This window comes from Bradysia coprophila, unplaced genomic scaffold (assembly GCF_014529535.1).
Source record: "Bradysia coprophila strain Holo2 unplaced genomic scaffold, BU_Bcop_v1 contig_94, whole genome shotgun sequence".
NCBI lineage: Eukaryota > Metazoa > Arthropoda > Insecta > Diptera > Sciaridae > Bradysia > Bradysia coprophila.
In genome coordinates, this window is record NW_023504022.1 from 3877866 (window position 1) to 3902470 (window position 24605).

The 24605-nt window shown below is 37.8% G+C and overlaps 1 protein-coding gene across 8 annotated transcripts in view; it reads right to left on the reverse strand.

Moving 5' to 3' along the window:
- Positions 1–24605, reverse strand: part of LOC119085003 (zinc finger protein 2) — a 93849-nt gene that overhangs the window by 12938 nt on the left and 56306 nt on the right. For 6 of the 8 annotated variants that reach the window (XM_037195174.1, XM_037195179.1, XM_037195180.1 and 3 more), the window contains 8 exons: positions 22221–22811; positions 22005–22155; positions 20942–21779; positions 20672–20853; positions 19077–20588; positions 1846–4763; positions 1419–1565; positions 430–1350 (listed from right to left, as the gene is read on the reverse strand). In XM_037195174.1, the coding sequence (XP_037051069.1) occupies positions 430–1350; positions 1419–1565; positions 1846–4763; positions 19077–20588; positions 20672–20853; positions 20942–21779; positions 22005–22155; positions 22221–22313 (6762 nt within the window). In that variant the 5' untranslated portion in view covers positions 22314–22811. The remainder of the gene's footprint in view (positions 1–429; positions 1351–1418; positions 1566–1845; positions 4764–19076; positions 20589–20671; positions 20854–20941; positions 21780–22004; positions 22156–22220; positions 22812–24605) is intronic. The other 2 variants (XM_037195177.1, XM_037195181.1) reach the window with 2 other exon arrangements.

The window sequence follows — 24605 nt, forward strand, 5'->3', positions numbered from 1 at the left end:
TTACTCTAACACTCTACAATGGCTACAAATACTGTTAAGACACAATCAAACAATTTTACGATTTGCAGTAATTCTACTACTTCAGTTCATTGATTGTTAATCTGAGAAATGGTCAGGGTTTGACCCCGAAGTATGTCCCGCTACACAAAACTCGAACACAAATTTTGCGACTGAATTTTAGAGAAATTGAAGATGGAAGCAAGTTAACCCCCTTAACCCGAACAACTGTTTTACGTTGAGAATAAAAAGAAAAAAAAATATTTTCAGCCCTCCACCAATACACGTTGTCGATCGGAGATTAGTTTGTTAAATTCAAATAAGAAAAGTCCCAAATTTCACACAAAATCAATGAAAGCCACTCAATAAATGAACTTATAGTTCTCTACGCTGTACCGTTACGGCAATGAAGCCGGCATTCGTTCGACTTACCTGAAACCACACAACAATCACCCGCGGCGACAGCGACAGCAATTTGCTCAAATATTCCAGATCGCTGTCCTTCGGATACGAATTGTTCTCGAAAAATTCCTGCAGCACTTTGATCTGATAGTCGGTGAATCGGGTCCGATTCGCCCGTTTACCGCTCGACGTCGAACTGTTCGACGAATTCGAATTCGATTCAAAACTTTTGTCAAATAATTTCATGTTCATTTGGAATTTTTTCGGCGGACCCATGCTATTGCCTATGCTTCCCACGCCCATGTTAGTGATGTTATTGATTGGAATGCTTTCGATTTGCTGGTTAATCATTTCGTTAATGTTGTTATAGGAACTGTTTGGAGTTGGTGGACGGGATAGAATTTCCGAACTGCCACTCTCGGATTTGGTTTCGAAATTGTTATAGTACATGTTTGTATGATGTGAATGCATGCTGCTATCATGGTCGATCATTTGTTCATTTTTCATTGAATCACCGCATTCGATCTCATCGCCCGGTTCAGACTTTACCTGAATGTCAGACGGACGTTCATTGCTTGCTATCGACGATGGGTGCGAATGAGGTCGTGTATCGGTCTGATGCAAGTGTTGGCTTGCTTGTTGGAGCATTGCCTGTTGCGCCTGTTGTACTTGAAGGAGTTGTTGGGTTTGTTGTTGAATGTTGTGTGAATGCTGTTGAAGTTCCTGCTGTGCCTGCTGATGTGATTGTTGTTGTTGTTGCTGCTGCTGCTGTTGCGCAATTGTAGATAGATCAGCCGAGTCATTGCTGAGACTGGTTACTTTGGTCTGACCGGTACGTTCGTATTCTTCGAGATTTAAAGTTGTTGAAGGTGGATTGTTGAAGTTGTACGGCGAATCCTTGTTCCTTTGACGCTCTTTGAACAGGGTGTTACGAAACCAATGTTTGACAACCTAACACGGACACAAAATCAATTAGTTTTCATGCACTATCCGGCCGACGAGTTTCACTTGGTACAAACCTTTGGTGGCAGATTGGCTTTGAAGGACATTTCCTTGATACTTTCTTCACTCGGGGAATTGTTAATGTCGAAATGAGCTCTTAAAATCTTCAGCTGTTCATCGGTGATTCGGGTGCGAGCACGTTTTTGATTGTTCGAAGCGGCAGCCTAGTGAAATAGGGGAAAAAAAGTTTTCGGTTATGGGCGACGGAAGTTTAAGTTCAAGAGTGGACACGCTTCTCAAACAATCATGTGAAGCTTTAAGTTGGCAGGCCAATGATAAAATCTCCTTAGGGACAGATAATTCTGACAAGATTGTAAGAAACCAGACGAAAGTGGTCGGGTGGATTTTCATTCAACCTGTCAGTCAAAATTGTCTCTGGTAAGGAAATTCTACCATCAGCCTGTCGATAATCCCGTAAGCAATTTAAGTTTTCACTAAACGTACCTGTTGAACAGCAGCGGCCTGAGCAGCAGCAGCCTGTTGCTGAAGAATTTGGACCTGTTGTGGCGCATTTGTACTAATCTCGTTTGGTGTCACAGTACCTCCAGTCGCTCCAGCAGTCGACGGTATCGACGACGAAGCTCCGGTGCCACCGAAAATTAGCGGTGGAGCGAGATTCATAAAATTCAGTGACATCAAGTGATGGAATTGCATCAGATTTAGCATTTCCAATGTGTTCATCGGCAAGTTTCCCATGTTCGGTAGATTCTGAAGATTTTGCAGATTTTGTAGTCCTTGCAACGACTGTAGACTCTGTAGATTTTGTGGTAGATTTGCGAAGTTTGGTGGAAGGTTGGCGAAATTTTGCTCCATCATCTTTTGGGCGAGTACTGTCGGGTCAATGTTGAGCTTTTGTGCTAGTTCTGGTACGGCGGCCAATGAAGCGGGTAATTGTTGTTGAGCTTGTTGTAGCAGCTGCTGTTGTGGCGATAGCAACGTCTTACTGGCATCGGATCCCTTTTCCTTAATTTCCTTCTTCGATGAAAAATCTAAAATTTCGTTCTCATTTTCTGCCGACTCCAGATAGTAGCTCTTGAATTTCTCGGCGAACTTTTCCAGAAAATCGAGCGGAATCTTTTCGTTGTGAATCTCTTCGCAATGTGTCTTCAGCACGAAGATGCTGGAGAATATCTTTTTGCAGTGACGACAGAAGTATTTCTCTTCCGATGCACTTTCGCTTCGAGCGGTAGGATTCAGTTGCTGGTGCAATGACAATTGCTGCTGTAAAGTTTGAGCGTTTGCTGACTGTTGTTGAAGATTCAGTTTCTGTTGCTGTTGCGATTGCGATACCGAATCGGTGGCGGCATTGTTGCTATTCGGATTGCCGTTGTTGTTCTTGTTGATCTCGTTGAACTGCTTCACAATGTCAAAACCGAAGTTTTCCAGCAGAGTTTTATAGATTTGATTGTTAATTTTCGGTGAGTTGTTCTCGACAACCTCATGATTCGTAGTGCTCAGATTTGACGGTGTTGGCGAAACGCTACTTCCCGTCTGTGATTGATTCAAATCCGTGGGTAATCTTTGCAGTCCAGGCGATAATTGTTGTTGCATCAACTGAGCCTGCTGTTCTTGCAAACGACACGCTCGACTTTGGTGTAAGACGCTTCTCATATGAATGTCCAGCGTGCTTCCTTGGGCATATGCAACTTTGCAGATGTCACATTTGAAACGCTTCTTTGGACTGTCGTAATCGTTCTCGGGACTCAGTTTTCTCTTCGGCGTATCAGAATCTCCATCCATTTCAACGCTCTTGCGATCAAAATCCACACTCTTTCGGTCCAAGTCAACGCTCTTGCGATCCACATCGTTGCTACGTCTGTCATACTCAATGCTCTTCCGATCGAAATCTCCAACGCCACTGGGACTAGTCGACGGGGTGTTATTGTTCTCACTCTGTTTCTTCAGTTTGTGCAGATGGGATACACTGTTGTAGTGCACCAGCAAAATATTTTTCTGCGTGAAACTCTCGCGACAAATTTCGCATTTGAACGGACGATTTGGATCCAAATACTTTTCCATCGGAAAAAAGTTTCCTTTTTCATTACGCCTGTGAACATTCGATTTGTAGTGTTGTCCCAGGTAGCTCTGCTGTGTGAATCCCATTTTACACTTATGACATTTGAATTTCCTGTTCTGGTCGTTATAACATTCCTCAGCCATCTGCTGTGAATTCAGATATTCGTCGATTTCGTTGGTTTCGTGACAATTGTCGTTTAGTCCACCCAAAGCCTCATCTCTGTTTCCATCCATCAGATCACAGTCCTCCTGTTTGATGCTAGATGGACTCGTAATATTCTCTTCGGCATCGCTCTTATCGCCACCCAGACCCGGCGATGTTGTCGGACTAACCGAAGTGCTATTGTTGTGTGCTTGATCCATATGCTTTTGCAGTGACTGCGTCGAGCGAAAGTTTCGATTGCAGACATTGCATTTGGTTGCATCCCTCATCGTGTGGTACAATGAGTGGTTGTTCAGTTTGTCTTGTGTTTTGAAAGCTAGCGAGCACAGCTTACAGCGATACTTGTATACATGTCGTTCGGATATTACAATGTTCATGTGACAATCCTTGAAATGTGCGTTCATATTGGAAATGGTCGGAAAATTGGCGTGACATGTACGCAGAACACATGCGTACGTGTTGTCACTAGTCATTTGGTAGTGTTGATTATCGTTGGCGTGATGCAATAATTCCATCATTGCTTTGAATCCCGTGCCGCAAGTAGTACATTCAATTTCACCATCACTCTTACAGTCTGCGATACTTGGACTTTTCTTGCTGCTCATCCATTGATTTGCATCAACTAAATTCAATAGTCTTGCTAATCCATCACTAGTCACACTGTGAACGGTCACGACATGCTTTTCCAGTGACTTCTTATCGCTGAACGTTTCCTGACACAACGGACACAATATGCCGCACATCTCGTCGGTGGTATCGATTGCCTCACAATCGGCCAAATCGCCACCACAATCCGATCCATTGTCGTCGTCCATTTTCTCCGATTTTATATCGTCATCGATCGACGGTGATGGTTTATTTGCCGCTGACTGAGCCATTTGATATGCCATTGCTGCAGCAGCAGCTGCCTGAGCAGTATTAGTCGGTATGACGAAAAAGTCATTTTCTCCGCAATTCGGATGGTGAATGGCAAGATGTTGCTCGATTTCCGTTTTGGTTTCGGTGAAGTGATTGCAATGATTGCATTTGAAGATTGCCGCTGCATGTCCTAGTTGATCACCGAGCGCAGCGGCAGCACTGAGTTGTTGCTGATGTTGTTGGATAGCTGCAACGGCCGAGAGCTGGTCGGCCAATGATTTCGGGACAGGTGAATGTTGTGGGCTGGATTTGTCGTTCTTGTCATCTGAAAAAGAGGAAGAGAACATTAATGATCAAGTGTCGACGACGATAGAATTGCTAATTATAAATAACAAAGGCAGTGAATGTTCTCGCCCAATTATGCCTACGCAATTCACATTATTAAATGAATGCAAATCGTTGGCTCGTTTTAAGAACTCATTTTCACTTCGTTTGAAGTATTCATATGCGGTTCAGATGTTCGCTTTTGTCTCGAAATGAGAACATACTTTAAGCCACAATAATTGGCGCTATTGTTATAACAAACGCCATTTAGCTGGGCTACATTCAAATAACGAAATGCAAGAGTTAAATGGTAATTTGCCAGAAAAATGAAAAAAATCAATTTTCGTTTATAATTCCCGTCCAATCAGTCACAGAAAAGAGAGGCAACGCAAACAAAACAGAAATAACATTCGGTTCACGGAGAGTAGAATAAAAAAGCGTGTATTGTACGGACGGTAAGCCCAAGATCGTTACAATGTAACCAAAAATAAATATGAAACATTATCTGTACTCGAACATCAATCCGAAAAGGAGAATTATCTCTAATTTCTTTGCTACTTTGTTTTCAATTTTTCCATACAAAGTGGAAACTTGAAAGAAAAAGATTATTATTTCCAAAGACCAAACAAAAAAAAAACCCGAGAGAATCTATTGAATAACAATATGTTAATAATGTTGAAAGGTAATAATGATTTGTAAGGATTGGGTATTCAAACGTATGGATAGGTCATTATATCGGGTCGTTACATTCATATCATAATCGGGGTTAAAAGAGATCGATGAGCGAAAAATAATAATTTTAAAAGTTTTTTTTTCTTCTTGTTCTTTACTTGTGTTCAGCCGTTTTAAATTTATGCTGAACGGATGTATTATCTCGACACAACTGTAGTGTTGTTCGCATTTATTGTAATTATTATTTAACAACAACGAAAACATAAACTCATAACGCGATACCGAACAATCACATGCATCACAATGCAACACCATCCGTCAATTATTATTAATGGTGAAAGACAAAGCTTTGGGTCTGGATGCTAGTTCATACTGAGAGATTCTTTTGAATTTCGACTGACCGAAATCGGCGCTATTTTTTCCGGGACTTTTTTATATATGTCTAGTTAGGCCTTGGTGCCTAGGCCCCAAAACCAGTCTCAGACATTTTTGATCTTCCATACCTGGCTGGTTGTAAGTGGCCAAAAGTCGAAAAATGAGGTTTCTTAGTTCGGATTTCATTTCCGTAAGGTGGCGAGGACACGGGCGTGTATGGGTTCGTTGGAAAGCTGAGGTCAAGTACTCCTGGGGCAAATATTAACTTCATAAAATTTGATGATAAACGGCCGAAAATATGACTTCCGGAAAATTTCTCAGAATCGATGGAACCTCCGTGAACTTTGATGAGAGCTGTGACCTCACTAATGCAATTATTTGATTAAATTATTACTTATTATGAATGTGGAGGACCGCAGCTTTACACCGATATCCATATTTAGTAGTTTGGTACGTGACTACGTAACAGATGAAAACTGTGTGTTTCACTCCGCCAAACTAGTAAATATGCGTATCGCTGTAAAGCTGAGGTCCTCCATATTCATAATAAGTAATAATTTAATCAAATAATTGCATTAGTGAGGTCACAGAACTCATCAAAGTTCACCGAGGTTTCTTTGATTTCGAGAAATTTTCCGGAAGTCATATTTTCGTCCGATAATCAGTAAATTTTATGAAGTTAATATTTGCCCCAGGAGTACTTGACCTCAGCTTTCCAATGAACCCATACACGCCCGTGTCCTCGCCACCTTACTGAAATGAAATTTGAACTACGAAACCTCATTTTTCGACTTTTGGCCACTTACAACCAGCCAGGTATGGAAGATCAAAAATACCTGAGACTGGTTTTGGGGCCTAGGCACCAAGGCCTAACTAGACATATATAAAAAAGTCCCGGAAAAAATAGCGCCGATTTCGGTCAGTCGAAATTCAAAAGAATCCCTCTCTGCTTTTGGGATGTAATATGATTGATAACACAAGTTGTAAAATTGCATCCCGCGATGCTAAGACATTAACTAGAGAAGATATATTTTGTCGTTGTAAACAACCACCTGGAAGGTGGCGGGACATTTCTACACGGTCAGTAAACTTTTATAATATTATTGTCCGGGACGATAGCTTTGAGTAGACCAATTTCGCTCAGGAGCGCAGACCGCAAGAACCAAAATTTTTCGGAGAATTAAGCTTTTCGTCCGAAATAGAACTACTTTGCTTTTAAGAATTGTTCGGAAAAATAACATTCATCATAAGATTGCGTCACTCCCTCATTAAGATTTGTTCGAAAAATCAATGTTCGATGACGTTCTTAATTACTTAAGACTTCACAAATTTAAGCAACATTCTTGTTCTTCTTATAACTATTGGCACAATAACTGCGCTGAAAGATTATATTGATTTGGATGATAATATCTTAGGTGAATCTTGGGTGATAATATTGTTTTAAATTTATTTTTTTTTAAACAATCTGTAAAAAAAATAAACAATCTGGACGATATTATCGCCCAGGCCGATATTATCGTAACAAAAATTATCGTCCAGTTCCATACCGTCCAATAGAACGATAAAATCGTACAGTGAATAACGATAATGTCATCCAGCGGATATCTTCAGAGCGATTTTATCGTTCAAAAGACAATAAATTCATCTAGAAAAACGATAATATCGTCAAAAAACGCAATTATCGTCCCAAAAACCATATTATCGTCCCAAAAACGATATTATCGTTCGAAAACGATATTATCGTTCAGAAAACGATATTATCGTTTTTTGAACAATAATATCGTTCCTGACGTGACGATATTGACCATATAGATATGTCCAATGCAGATATATGCAAGGGGTGCAAGGTAATGGTGAGGAGGTAATGTCATTCAGACGCGCGGCCTATCACAGAGATGCCAGTGACATCTTTTTTTTAAATGTGGGACTACGATTGAATTGTATTTCACAAAATATTTTCACTATCTCACAACAGATGGCCCGACTTTCTAATCCATTTTTTGCTTTTAAGGGATGAGATGGCGTTTCTATCGAACTTTCGTGCCACATCCGATTCGGTTATATATGACATTACCTCCACACTATATTTACCTTGGATATATCGTCATATGAAAATTGAGGACGCCAGCTTTTTTGGACAAAAACGGTAATGTCCAACAATAACAATAATTCCCAACAATAATGCCCTGTCAAAAATGGCGACCATTGTGAATGGATACACATGGACAAGTCAATTTTCTATTTATTTTTGATTTTTATTCTAAAAGTTCGTCCGGATCTACATTTTATTACTGCAATCCGTAGATCTAATTTGTAGGAAGCTAAAGACATTGAGCTGGAAAAAATGGTTTCACTTTACAACACGTTGTACGACGACAAACATTATATGTTCCGCTTGCAGGTTAAGCAAGTGTTTGTTGTGTAGTGGATGATGTTTGTCGTTGAACAGCGTGTTGAAAGATGAACATATTTTTTCCAGCCTAATGTCGTTAGCTTCCTACAAATTAGATCTACGGATTGCAGTAATAAAATATAGATCCGGACGCACTTTTAGAATAAAAATCAAAAAGAAATACAAAATTGACTTGTCCATGTGTATGCATTCACAATGGTCGCCATTTTTGATGGGGCATTATTGTTGGGAATTTTTGTTATTGTGGGGCATTATCGTTTTCGTCGAAAAATGCTGGCGTCCTCCAATGATACATGGGCAATGCCATATACAAACCGAATGAGATGTGCGGTGGCACGAAAGTTCGATACAAACGCCATCTCTGGCTTTCTTTAAAAACATAAAATTGCTTAGAAACCTAGACCATCTGTTTTGTGATAGGCAGAATATTTTGTGAAACACAAGCAATTCATAGTCAATTCATAACCATTTAAAAAGACGATGTCATTAGTATCGAACCTCGTGCGTCTCAATGGCATTACCTTCGCCCATATATCTTGGAACTTTGGAGATGTCGCCTATCCGTTGATTTTAATTGTCGTCGAAGTGCAATTTCATTTATTCATATACCGTGTCATAGTCTATCACCAGAATAGTGAAGAAGTGAATCACAAGCATTCTTCTCTACTCTAAAAATTTGAGAATGGCCAATTCCAACAAAGGTCTTTCCAGAGCTTTCCGAAAACGTCGATTCCATTCTCCCAAATAAAGAAACTTTGAAAGGAACTCAGTTTGTGCGCTGATTTTTTCTTATTCATACTCGATGAAATTCGAAGAATTGTAATTGTTCCTGCCCATACCGCTTTCGTGAAGCATAAGGCAATGTTCGTTAGTGTGAATAACGTAAATATTGATAATTTGACTGCAAAGCAACACTGGCTACAAAGTTATAAGAAAGAAATGGCCCGAAATACTGGGTATACTTACAGCTAATTGCATATAAATACACACAACGTGCAACTAATTTCTTACACAACATTTTATTGTCGGTTATGTGTACAAATGGGTGTTATTACTTAAAAACCGTGGTAAAAGACTTGACTCTCTGGCTCGGCAAGAACATTTTGGTAAATAGGCGAAAAGAGAAAAAACGGTCTGGGGGTTTTTTTGCTTTCCTTTCTTTCATTTCGGAAAAAGCAATAACTTGGGAGGATATTTCCGCAAAACCAAATTACATAATCGAATACGAAACAAGAACTTAAAAAATAAATAAAATAAAATGAAAAAAAAATCTTTGCATTGAACCGAAATGAGTAATATCATGGAAAACGCAAAGAACGGCAAAGACACATTTTATTAACATACAAATGGTATCAGTTTGCGATATTATTTTTCCTCAATTTTCGTTGATTTGATTTGAATGTTGTAATTTATATGTTGGAACCATTGATGGTTTGGTATTATGGTATGTGTGTGTGTGTACAAAATATATATATTGAGGAGAACACTGTACATCATATTATTATTATACACATTGTCTGTTTGTTCTACGTTTTGGATCGTCGTCTCATCCAGTATAAAACAAAACAAAAAATCGCACTGACGACGGTTATACATATTCATATTTCCATTTCAAATAATAAAATAGAAGTTTCGTATTACAAAAACGATTAAATGAATGATTTAAATAAATGGGGAGCATAATATGTATTTTAGTATATATGTAACGATGTTGTATACGTAGGTGATTATATCGAGGGTGTTGGCAAAGACAATGGATTCAAAACGGTATGGATGTTACGTTTGTACGTATACGTATACGTTATAGACAAGCCTGATATTTACGTGTGTATCCCTGCTACAACGTCGAAGGCTTTGTTTATTATTCCTCCAGTGGATATGATAGTTCTAAATGATTTTTCACTTTTCAATTTAATATGATTAAATGGCAGCAAATGAAAATTTCTGTATTATTTTCGTATATCCAATCAAATGGATTGAATACGTTCCGTATATCTCTTATAGCTGTTAAACGGCAGAACAGCTACGGCATTATAGACAGTTTGGTGTTATTTTCCAAAACGAAAAACACGGTTCAAATAGCAACGAAAAATGATTTTTAAATGTGATTGATGTGTGATGTACGATTTTGATTAAAAATTGAAATTTTCATTATTATTATGATTATATTATCCTCATTTATCATTCATAAATGATTGGTGTGTGTATACATCTATATGATGTAGAAACGGCACATTTTCTATAAATCCTTTTTCTTCAACACGTTCAGACGAAATGCACATTTTATGTGTCGAGAGAGCTGAAGTGGAATCCAAAAACGAATTATCATTTTGAAATTTTGAAATGATTGCAAAATTATAGAGTAAATCGTGAGCGCTGTTAAATCCAATAATTCACCGATATACATAAATAAAATGTGGCTTCATGCATGTATACATATAGCACAGCTAAATAATGACGCCGGCCATAATACCCGATCATGATTTGATTGTTCGGAAATCTAACAGAATCTGAAATTATCGAATCAGTGATTCTCTTGGTGATTCTACTGTCGTAGTGAAAAAAGACAACAATATAACTCTCAACAATTAACCATTTTTGAGAGGCTAAAACACTACAGGGGATGTCAATGAAGTTCAGACATGAATTTGCTTCAGTTGGTCCACTTGTACAAACAAACGAGTGAATTAGCCTAACATGCGTGTTGGTAGTTGTAAAACCGTATGAAGACGCATGAAGAATTTTGTTTGTATGAATGAACCAGCTGGGAAACAGCTGAAGTAAAATCGTGTCAAAATTTCACTGAATCCCCCTGTAAAACTATAGCATCAAGTTCCATCATAAACAATCACGTTTTAGTCCTAACAAAATCCTATTCATCTCCCAAAGAAGACATCTGTAATGAATGTCCCTGTAGCAGTTCTTAAGAATTGTATTTCCCGAAAGCGAAACGTATTTCCAAAACGAATGCAAAAATATTCAGTCGTTCCTTAAGCAAAAAACCAAAAAAACAAAACTATTTCTCGTAAGATGATACAAGCGACGCGAGTTAATTGATTGAACGAGTTTTCGACAAATAAGTGTCAAGTTCATTTCCATCGTGTAACATTGAAGAATGAACTTTGATGTGGATACATGGAATTCAATAAATAAAACCTCAATGCTCTCAATATCAGATTTATGCATCGAAAAGTTCACCAACACTTTCGACAGAATATGAAACACACCGAGAGTTGCATGTTGTTCCGTACAAGTACAGTCAAGAATAAACCAAAACAACAACTTTTGCTTCACCAGAAACTATACATAAGCTCAAGAGGAAAGTGTATGTAATTTGCGAGGGCGGTATATGGCTCCAGGTGATTCCTTAATGACCACCAATTTACATACCGTACTCAATGATGTATTTGTGCACAGTTGGTTCTTTTACACTGACTTATGCAATGCACATTTATACATACAGAGTATATGTGGTGTTGTTGGAACGGTTTCGTTTTATGTTAAGGAACTTGCAGTAAATGTTGTGCTTTTTGTTCGCATAAGCCAAACGATTTGTAATTTACGGTCGATCATTTTCTTCTCGTATACCGCAAATGGGAAAAAATCTATCGGAACGGAAATTTCGCAGCCAGCATTAGAAGCGACCATATGCAGCAACCATTCGACGGTAATTAATTTAATAGGCAGAGTGGAGATTGGTTTCGAAAGCACATCGTTTTTAATTCTTCGTGGTAAAATATATCCGACGAATGGTTCATTATAAACGATCCTCCGATTATGATACACTACACATGCATTTGTGTTGCAGTTTTTTTTTTCTTTCTTCTTCTCTCGAATAATATGCGGACGCGATGCGGTGTTCTGTATGTTATGCTTTAAGTGTGCATAGTATACGCGTATACATTATGGATTTCGCGCTATACATTCTGAAGAAATTTTATTAATTGCACGGATTATTTTAATGATTAAAATGATATTGCACACACAGCCACAACCGAATGGGTTTATTAATGTGCAGTACCTGAATGGGACACAACAATGTTTCACTTGAAGTGAATTGTTTGCCGTGCATGGAACAGTTGAGACATTATTGGTTTTTTTTGTGTGTGCCGTATTGTTCGGAGAGTTAATGTCGCATTTAAAAGGTTATTGTTCATTAACAACCGTGGGAGTTCATTACAAATTTTTTAATTAATTTCATATGAACGTTGCGATAAGAAACGCCATAAACAGGTTCGACCAGAATAGATAAAAAACAAATTGAAATGAAATTGATCCTGAATGTCTGGCAGTACGAATGTTCACCTTTAGGTCGACATGGAGGTATAATTCTCTGATGTAACAAAGAAAACCGACCTACCTACGCAACAATGCCAACCAAATCTTCGCCCAAAGAGAATCACGTAACCAAATTCTCCCAAGCTGATAAGCTTGTAAGAATCCGATCATTTGGTCATCTCGATTAAAGAGGAGACATTTCTACATGGTGAGTATTGTCAGGAACGATATTATCGTTCAAAAAACAACATTATCGTCCAAGGAACAACATTATAGTCCAAGAATAGTTATTTACGTCACAAGGATTTTCGTGTGACGTATTGAATTTTTCATGGTTGCTGAGGTAACTGAAAGTAAAAAAATGTAAAAAAATACTTTCGGCTCTTAAAATTGAAATTTTTACTTTCGGTTCCTTTAGCAAGCATGAAAACGATATTATCGTTCAAAAAACGATATCATCGTACACATGCAGAGAAATGTCAAGTTGATACACATGCGGCGAAATGGTAGGAACAAGTGAATGACAGCTCGTACCTATGGGAGAGAATTCGTATGAAATTCTCTCGTCTCTCCCATAGGTGCCAGCTGTCATTCACATGTTCTTTCTATCTAGTCGCATTTGTACCAACTTCACATTTCTCTGTCCACAGGACGAATTATTCAAGGTAAATATAGTGAGGAGGTAATGCCATTCAGACGCGCGGCCTAGCACATAAGATTGATGCCAATGACATCTTTTTTTAAAATGGTTAACTACGATTTACTTGTATTTCACACAAATATTTTCACTATCTCACAACAGATGGCCCGACTTTCCATTCCATTTTTTGCTTTCAACGAAGGGATGAGATGGCGTTTGTATCGATCTTTCGTGCCACCGCACATCTGATTCGGTTATAATATGGCATTACCTTCACACTGTATTTACCTTGGAATTATTATTATGGTCCCGCCACCATCTCGATTATATTGTCCCAATTCAAATGTAAAACATTTTGATTTATCAAAAAAGACCCGATCAATGAAATTGCTCTTTAAATACAGTGGGTTTGTTGATGCATTCAGACCATTTTTTTGTAATAATTCCGTTCCGAGAATCAAAATGAAAATTAATTTTGACTTTTCCAACGTTTTAATGAATTGACTTTTCAACGTTTCATTCGATGGAAATTGTGAAAACAATTTTTACCGAAAGCTTTTAAAATTATTAACGGCTAAATAAATAAAAATTTCGTTAAAATTAAAATGTTCAGAGGTTTTACAATGTTATGCTACGCCTAATTCGTTACACAGAGGGAAAAAAACACACACACAACACACACAGTGTATTCAGTGTATAATATGTTGTATATCCTCTCACATATCAAATAAATTGATTTAATCTTTGTTTGAATTTGTTTGTTCTGGTCGTTTTTATACAAATCCTTTTTTTCACAACTCGTTTACATATTACAAAATGTCCATTACTGAGATTAAAAAATTTGTTTTTTTTTCTCTCTGCCCGATCAAAGTACGTACCATCACATGAATTGCATATATAGATAGACATTGGTTTTAGTATCGAATTGAAGAGATTTCTTCCTCTTCAGCTTTTATTATTAGCACTGTGTCGGTTTTATTGAACGGTATTATGAACAGTTTCTGGAAATTTTCGAAGAAGAACACGAAAACGTTTATAATAATTTTTGAAAAGGATAATGGCTTTTTGAAAACCGCGATTGTAATGCATATTGTGGTTAAACGTTATTTTTCTCGTAAAAATTTTTCTTCTTTTTTTTCGTATCTTGAACTAATTTCATTAATAATTAAAATGATCCAGATGGCGCAATTCAGTCAACCAAACGGAAAATAACTGACAAAATATATAACTCAAAAGAAATCCACGTCCCAACAGTTTCGTTTTATGTGTGTACCGGTGTGCATATACAACACATTACGTGCATAATAATCAAACACCAATTCTCCTTTTTTTTTAACAATGCCACAAAACCACAAAAAATAATTATATTTTCGTTGTTTTGTTATTTTAATTTTATTAAGAATTTGTTATTAAAATCCCAAATTGAATATTCCATCCAATGTAATGTTACTCTTGTTGTTGCTATATATCGACGCAATATAAACTTCAGTTTCAGTATGCTAGCAATGCATCAGCATCTGCACCAGCACCAGCGGACTGGTAAAGGTATATCACAAGGTACATTAACTCAATTTATACTGGAAATTATTGAAATTGTATGGATAAGACACAAAGAATGGAATGGATGAAGAAGAATAATATATAAAGTGGTGGATAATAATAATATGCAAGAAAATGCGCAGACACAAATGAAAGAATTTTTTTTTAGGTAATGAACGAAATCATAAGAGAAAAAGAAAAGAAAATCCTGTTCTTGGCATGGTGTAATTTATATAAAAAAAAAATATTTTTAACATTGAACTAAGTGTTGCGGATAATCAAGCACGTTTTGTTTATTTAATAATGCGTGATATTTTTAATTTGAAAATAAATGAATCTCTCCGAGAGTCTGCAACATTATTATGCTAGTTTTGTTTCCCAGCTTTGAAGGGTGTGCGGAATTTTCGCAGAGATCCGAACTAATGACTTTAATTGGCGAGAAAACGTTTTTTTTTCTTTCGTACTTCGTATTGGAGTGTTTTCAATAGAGAACACACACAGAAGAAGATGCGACAGTCTTTGGAATCTTGGAAACAAAATTACGACAAGATCAAGAGCCAGAATAGTTTTCCGTCTCTCGTCAATTCAAGGCTGTACACTCAAGTAATACGGTCGCACTTTCCAATTGGTAAGATGTTTGTCCTATGAATTTGGTGGTCTCACTTGACGGTCCATAACGAGAACTGTTGAAATAATAGCAGGACCCCGGGAACCTGCTCCCCAAGAAGTTTTTACAGTTCTATTCAGATCTAATTTAAAATTCAGAAACAGAAAGTTTTCAAAATTTAATTTCCATCAGCGAAACGAGCGTACAGACAGAGAATTTTCTTCAGCTGTTTTTCAGCTGATCCACAGATACAATCAAAACTGTTAACACTTGATTATTCGGTTGAAGCTACTACACGCACGCGCATGATAGTGGTCAACCAGTATAAAGACGTTTTGATCGCATGTGTGGATCAGCTGACAAACAGCTACAGCACATTCGTGCTGAAATTGTACTGCCTCTACCTGTAGGCAAAGCCATTCCACATCTTAGAAAATTCACAACTGACGGAACTGATAACTCAATATATGAAAATTTGACATTTCAGGCTCGACAGACTTTCCAATGAAATTTCTTGGTTTATACAAAATTAGACTACTGAGCGTTTGCAGAACTCAAATGTTCTTCCCCTTTAAAAATTCAACCAAATCAAACAAGTCTCGATTCGTTACGCAATGATGGACGTAAAGACATGCTGGCTCCAGATCAAGATGACTTTTTCTCTTCATAAAAGTGTGCCAGCTTCATTCTTACTGTAAACATGTCATCTGTTATCGATACCGACGACGAAAATAATGACAAGCTCTGGGTAATATGGTCCTTTGTACAGTAAAATGCATGGTAAAAAAAATGAAGTACAAGATTTGAAATGAACAGATTAACCGCTTAGATCGAGACATAGGTATAATTCTTCCGAAAACTTTCGATAATTCGAATGTTTTCTAACTAAACTTTAGCAGATTGTGAAAAAATCTTTCGATTCGATTATCGTGTATAGTACTCGTACGACGTTACATACGGTTTTAGTCCAAAGTATTTAGTATTTAAAGAAAGCCAAAATGGCAAAAATCTGCATTTTTTGCGAACAAGTGATTGAACATGTCACATACGACTATTCATCTGTTATCGATAACGACGACAAAAATAATGACAAGCTCTGGGTAATATGATCCTTTCTATAGTAAAATGTATGCTAACGAAATTGAAGTACAAGATTTGAAATCAACAGATTAAAAAAAACGTTGATCGATGGAAGTAATAGACTGAGATAATAATATTGATCATAGTAACAGATAAATAACATGCAACGAAACTAAGGAATAAAGTGGTGGATACGGTGCCACATGGTCGACTTGTCGCACCGTAATCATTATTATTTGAATATGTCTGATTGTCCCGACTCAGTTCAAAAGATCCAACAACCTCGAGCTTCCATAATTCTCAATAAAATTGAATGGCAAAGGTTCGACGTCGAGTTAAATATATTCAAGGAGATAAAGTAATTCATAAAATTGATAAAATGGTTACATTGTGCGCTACAGTGACAGGGATTTAAAATGAATGCAGTGGAAAATGGTAAACGTTCAACTGAATATTATTAAAATATAATTCATATGGGATACGGGCATTGAGCATAATTACCGCAATTCAGGCTAAAATACAATGGAATAAAATCTCTCGAAATTCACCACCCTGCGTGTAGTGTTGCTATATGGTTAAATGTGTAATCATTTACCCACACACAATTATTATGCTTTTCGAACGAAAATCATTTCATTAAAATTGTCGCCATACAACAACAAACTGACGAAACTAAAATAAATTTATGAATGAGGGACACAACAGCACATTTTTGTAACATTATTGTTATACTTTTCACTCTCAGAAAATATTGTTCAACAACAATACTCCGGCTTAATTGGCATATTTAATTATTTTCCATTTTTTTTTTCATTTATTTATTACACAGCAGACATGTGTTATATGTGAACGTGTCTCTTAAATCACAGCCATGTTAGTGTAATACATAAATGCATAAAGGCAGAATGATGGGCTCTCAATAGATTCAAGTTGAGATTTCCTTTCTGTCTTTCTTTCGAAATTCGATGTAGGTTTTTATGACTTCAATACGTTTGTGTAATGTGTCATTGAGCATTAAATTTGAATTGAATAAAAGATAATTTTATGGCTTTTCTAAGGGTGGAGAGAGCTGGTTGCATCATTCCATTTGGGTACTGGTATCACCATGTACATCAGAAGACGGGATATTAATGACTGACCGTTTAATTTAGTGTGCTAATGCGGAATTATGTTGATTTATTTAATGAAGACGGATAATCTATTCAGTAGCTGGTAATACACACAACAATATTATGTAGAAGTGATGATGTTTTGTTCATGCTACTCGTTTTTTGTTTTGATTCGTTTGTGCTTTGAGAAAGAGGAGGAACGAAACAAAAAAATCTTTGAATTTTGAAATATCTTCTGTGAACGACGATATATTACTCATCATTACAGAGATCTACCAGCCTCATCCGACGTACGGCAGATGAATTGTAATGAAAAAAGAAGACACCATGTACACCATCCATAATTCCTTTCGCCGGACATTCGTTTGATTAGCAATGTGAACAAGACTCTTTTTTTTTCGTTTCAGAAATAAATCTTTTCATAATTTCATTCGCTGGCGATGTTGGATTTCTTTCTTTTACTTGCTATTATTGTGATATTATGGATGTGATATGATGGTACATAATTGATAAAAGTCCTCGATATTCAAACTAATTACTGAACGAATACCTTTTAGCGTTCCTGTAATACACATTCCAATTTCATAACGAATGTCTTAGTTATGCGCTCGGGCACGGTCGAGAGATGGCTAGAGCATGCAATTTCAGTTATATATGCCTCGACGATTTTTTTTTTCTTTTCTTTCTGTGTTCATCATACAAGCAGGGAATGAAAAAAAAGAAGAAAAAACTTTGCTGGCACTTTATAATGAAAAAAAGAAATCGAATAATTTTATCTGAAAACGTTTTGACTGTGGGGCATTTTTTGGTTATTATTTTTGCTGTTCTACGCGCGTTGGATTATTTTCTTTATTAAAGGAATTACGTTGGATATATGAAAAATTGTTTGAATCGATTAAAAGTCTTGGTGTGTGTGTGTGTGTGCTTTCTGTGCTAAAAAGTTCTCTTTTTTCACAAAATCATTTGCATATACCATGTGGCAAGTTTCAAAGGTTTATCGGTTTACTCGCTTCGTTTGTATTCGATGGAAAATAATAAGGAAAAAACTGATACTGACCAATGCCAATTTTAAATCTGAAGATTCCGAAAAACTCCGAAAAAGTTCCGAAAAACTCCGAAGAGGTTCATGAAAGTTCCGAAAACTCTGAAAAAGTTCAGAAATCTTCCCAAACCTCTGAAAAAATTTCAGAAAAGTTTCGAAAAAGGCCGAAAAAAGTCCAAAAAAAATCAGAAAACTCCGAAAAAGTTCAGAAAAGTTCCGAAAACTCTGAAAAATTTCAGAAAAACTCCGAAAAACTCCGAAAAAGTTCAGAAAAGTTCCGCAAAACTCTGAAAAATTTCAGAAAAACTCCGCAAAACTACGAAAAAGTTCAGAAAAGTTCCGCAAAAGTTCCGAAAACTCTGAAAAAGTTCAGAAAAGTTCCGCAAAACTCCGAAAAAGTTCAGAAAAGTTCCGCAAGACTTCCCAAACTTTTCTCCAAAATAGGCTCTGATGAGTACAGTGACATTTTTGTTTGAATGAAAATTCCTTCGAAATTGGCTAATGTCGAAAAACTCAAAATATAAAAACATGTAAAATCGAAAACCGTTAAACTACTCACCACAATCGACCACTTTGAATACGTCGACCAATTCCAACGAATCTGCATTTTCACTGCGTCGCTGTAAGCATATAATCTGTTCGATTTGCACGTGTCGTAAACTTTTCACATGCTGCACCATTCCCAATATATGGGGCGCCTTGTAGTTGCACAATTGACAGAACAACACTTTTTGATTGAAATTATTGTCACTCGCCGCATCACCGGTGCCATTATCAAATGCACCCGTTTCGGACTGGTCCGACGACGACGATAACGATCCGGACGAAACATTATTACCCGTACCGGCAGCACCGACACTATTTTTATTGCATTCCTGGATCGTATACACCAAGTGATTGAAAATGATTTTGGCATTTTCGTGTCGCATATTTTGCGTATGCAAATTCAATTTCTGTATCGAATTTGTGTAATAGTCACAGCAATTGCACTTTAATTGTACCGAATTGTTACCGTTATACTTTAATTTGTACTCGTTTTTGATGCCACCCTCTTTGATATGATTGATGTAGTTCAGTTTCTGTATGTGCTTGTCCGTTTTGCTGTGCAACTGGAAATTGGCCTTTAAATTGGTATTGTATTTGCACAGCGAACAGTGGTAGTTGCTGTTCGAGATGATCATGATGTCGGTGTTGTAGTTCCGCGACCGATCGATCAGCAAATGATTGTTCAGTTCTTCGATGTTGTTCGTATTGTAGCATGCGCACACCAAACAGCTAAACAGATTGGTCGGCCGAACATCGGGTTCGATTGGCGGTTCGAACGAGTCGGGATTGAGTCCATGATCCGATTCGACCATTGCATTACTGTTCGGTGTCACCAAACTATTGGCACGTGATGCGGATACGGGCGATACGCCACCCGTCAGATTGGAACTGGTTGCGCCGGACACATTGCTATTGCCACCCAGTCCTCCGCTAGCTGATGCGGCGGAATTTTGATGTAATAATTGAATCATCAATGCTTGATTGTAGGCGAGATCGGCAAGCGCTGCTTCTGGCAAAAAATTCGGTAAATTCTGTGCTAAATTCGGCACGTTCTGTTGAAGATTTGGTATCGATTGGTTGAGATTGGGTAAGTTGGGCATGTTATTTAGGCTGGGTAGTTGGCCGATGTTTTGACTCTGCAAAAAGCTCAACGCCTGCAAATGTTTGATGTTATTCTGTAGGACAGCCATGTTGTGCGTATGCTTTTCGCTAGTCATGTGAATACGGAGATTTCGCGCTACACTTGTTTCATATGAACACACATCGCAACGAAAACTGGGCTTCGGTTTGGCTGATTGTTGACTCATATTTGGCAGTATAATTTTCGGACTTTCTCGTATCTCGCTGGTCTGGCTGAGACTCTGGGTGCTGTTCAGTTCTTGCATATTGTTCAAATGTTTATCACTCTGCATATGAATGGACAAATTGCCTTTCGTTGTCGTGGAGTAATTGCATATTTCGCAACGGTACGGTTTGTAGCCGCATGTGTACGATTCTCCACGTGCTAGCCGGGGATGTTGTTGACCTTTTGTTTTAAGAAAAAAAAAAAAAAAATTTTTTGGTTAAAATACGGTCATCGCAAGCAAACCAACACCACGTTTAACTTACCCGCTAAACAATAACCGCATGCACTTTCACCGTCTGGATGTTTTTCGCGCATGTGAATTTCCAATGTTTCTTGGTATTTGTAGTGCCAATTGCATTGGGGACACTTAAGCGTTTTACAAGAGTTTCTGGTTGAAATTTGTACTCCACTGTTCAGACGAGCCGAATTCAGAATCAGTTCACATCTGTTCAAACATCAAGACATTGAGATTGAAATTCAACAATCAGGGCCAACGTCGTCGCCACCGTTGTAAAATACTAAGACTAATTTACCTTGGACATTCAACACCGATTGGTCGACCATTGATATGTTCCGGGCATGCACCGATTGTGAAACTGGGTGCGGGTGTCGTTGGTGACATATTTACACTGGACGAACCCGGTGGCGTCATATTGAGGTTGTTCGGCGATTTGATCGGAGTCATCGGTGACTTAATACTCACATTCATCATTTCACATGTTTTACAGTCGATGCCTTTCATGCCCTGATGATCAGGACATTGAAGTGGCGTTGATTCGCGTTGTTGTTGCAACTGTTGTTGCTGCAGAAACAATTCGCTGAGAAATTTACTATTGCTGGCTGGGTTACCCGTTGTAGAGTTTGCATTTTCAGTGCTTATTTGATTTGATGTAGCAACCGTTGTTGCCGACGTGGAAACATTTGTTGATTGTGTTGTGGATGCTGTCGATGCAGCTGTTATCAGACTTTGGTGATAATCACTTAGAGTTTTGACGGCTAAATCATTACTTTTGCTCAAACTCTGTTGATCAATTGTGTGTTGCATTTGCTTTTGCACGTCCAGCGGTTCTAAGAACGATATTTGTGGCTTTTCATCGCCGTTTCGCTGTATGATGGCACTAGAGTATTCACGGTTCAACAGCATCTTTTCGCATTCCTGTAAATTCAGAGCGTGCTCGTTCGCTGCGTGTAAACTGAACGACTTTGTGTTGCCAAAACTCAATTTGCATATGAAACACATTAGGATCGGCTTGGAGATTTTTGAGTTTGGTTCGGAAATGTTAACCGTTGCATCACGGGCAGTCACAACACGAAATGAATGAATTTTTGGATTATTTGTTGCCGGAACACCTAAGCCAAAGTAATCGTTTACTGAACAGTTCGCAAAGAAAATAATTTGTTTTTTTTTTTTTTTGTAAAATTCGATCATGGTGGTTGCGATTGCAATGCAAGTTGAAAAAGACAGAGAAAGAGAAATGTTCATTAGGCAATTGATTTGTTTTAAACGCTACCGCGACATATGACTTAAAGCACCAAACGTTGTGCCTCCCTGATAGGGATAGAGACGGACATAAAATTGTGTTTTCGGTAATTTACCTGTTCCTAAACCATTCTCCGATATGTTTGACAGTGAATCGTTCTCTGAGTCAATGATATAAGCACTACCATCAGGATTGTAAACGATTTTTCCTTGAAAACTTTCAACATCCGAGCAGGACACCGGTGACGCGTCATCAGAGTCGTACTCCTTCATCGGTAATAATGATCGTTAGTGTCGGTCACTCAAACAGTGTGTTAGTATGCATCGCTTACCTCTGAGTTTGTAAAGCAACTCTGTGGATCTTCCCGTTTTCGACGCCGTTTCCGTGGTGCTGGTTCTGCATGTGGCGAATCTGGAGGTGGCATATTGACAACGGGCTCAAATCGCGAATTCCCCGTTTTGCTAATGCCGGACGCTGCAGAAACACCACCAGTACCGGAACCGAATTGAAATGGTGAATTTTGACTTTGCGTCAGCAAACTGTTGTTATTCAAGATATTCAATACGGTGGTGGTGACAGCATCAGAGTCTAATTGATTCGATGATGTCACTGGAGACGGCGATACCGACTGACGTTGTTGATGGTTTTGCAGTGGCGATGATGCGGATGAAGATGATGGATTTGTTGTTGATGTTGGTGTTGTGTTTAAGACGCCAGATTGAATGGGATCGGGTGATGCTATCGTCAGCGATGTAGCTAATTTCGATTGGCTGCTGGTGAACGTAGGCGAACTGCGATGCGTCGCTGCTGCATCGGATGGTACAGATTGGTTTGGTGGTGCAGGGAGTGTCCCTGAGCCGAGCGATAAAGCTCGGCCGTCGAACTGAATCGACTCCGTGGCTGTGGCAGTCAGTGACGCATTCTGAAAAGAAGAGAAAAAAACAATTAAAATTAGAGAATTATTGTTGCGAGTGGAATTGATTCTATTTGCTGGAAAAATCTGATTGATGATTTCATTTCACAAATTTTTTAATTTGTTACCACAAAGGCAACCTACAATGAAACAAAATAATCTTTCAATCAACTAATTATAATCGGTTTCAGTTGATTTATTCTAAAAGTCAACAGAAATCCGGTTAATGAATAAAGTTTTTTTTTTCGTTCGAAATGTGTATAGTCCTTCGGTCGCTTAGTTAGAACTGTGAGTTTTAATGATTCGGAGTCACATTTGTAGCTGAAAAATTAATTTACTTTACTATTGAGGTAATGTGGCCTTTCCCTCACTAGTGAAAACCCTTTCCCTCGCTCGTAAAGTAAAACGCCATACTTTACGCGTGAAATAATTTGATATCTCGTATCACGATGAGTAAAAGTACCTCGGGCTGAAGCCCTCGGATACTTTTACTCATCTGGATACGAGATATCAAATTACTTCACTGGTATAGTAATGTACTAAAATAAGTCTAGACTAGTCAGACTGACACTTAATATTATACGCATACATACAGCTCAAACGTCTGATTAATCTGTTACAGACGGCAAGCATATGACATGACCAGTATTAATATCGGATCTATTACTTCCATCGATCAAAGTATTTTTAATCGGTTTATTTCAAATCTTGTACTTCAATTTTTTTAACGAAAATTTTGCTGTATAACGGACCATATTACCCAGAGCTTGTCTATCGTCTGGAGAGTTGATATCGTCTGGAGAGATGATATCGTCTGGAGAGATAATATCGTCTGGAGAGATAATATCGTCTGGAGAGATGATATCGTCTGGAGAGATGATATCGTCTGGAGAGATGATATCGTCTGGAGAGATGATATCGTCTGGAGAGATGATATCGTCTGGAGAGATGATATCGTCTGGAGAGATAATATCGTCTGGAGAGATAATATCGTCTGGAGAGATGATATTGTCTGGAGAGATGATATCGTCTGGAGAGATGATATCGTCTGGAGAGATGATATCGTCTGGAGAGATGATATCGTCTGGAGAGATGATATCGTCTGGAGAGATGATATCGTCTGGAGAGATGATATCGTCTGGAGAGATGATATCGTCTGGAGAGATGATATCGTCTGGAGAGATGATATCGTCTGGAGAGATGATATCGTCTGGAGAGATGATATCGTCTGGATGAATGTGTTTTGATTGTATATTTACAATATAGAAGTAGAGTGTGTTTGTTGATCAGCTGGTAAAGTTCAGCTGTTGCTGATTTAGCACAAGCTTCTGGTCTTTTGAGTGTATTATCACACACAAGGTATTCAAAATTGTTCATTGAAAAAGAGACTGTACGGGTCCTTAGCGCATAGGCTACGACATTCATACATTTATTGAATTCGGCGTAATATTCTTTGTGTTGTGATTTGTAATTAATTTTGTTAGTGGCATCACAGTGGTGGTGCCTAATTAACAAAATACAATTAATAATCGGACATTTAGCAACCAATATAATTGAACGTAATTCTGTTATTCATACACATATCTACAGCTGCTGTGAGATTGAAAGACTTCTATCAATCTATTCGAACGTAAACAAAATTTTTGTTGTTTTTTTTTCTCTCGTCTGTTTATTTATTTATAAATATATCATTAAGAAACACACGAATTTTATTGAATGGATTATTAACATCATCTACAATATAATTAAATATTTTTTTTGCGGCTAAATTTGTGTTCCATAGCCGATCCACCGGAGAGTGTT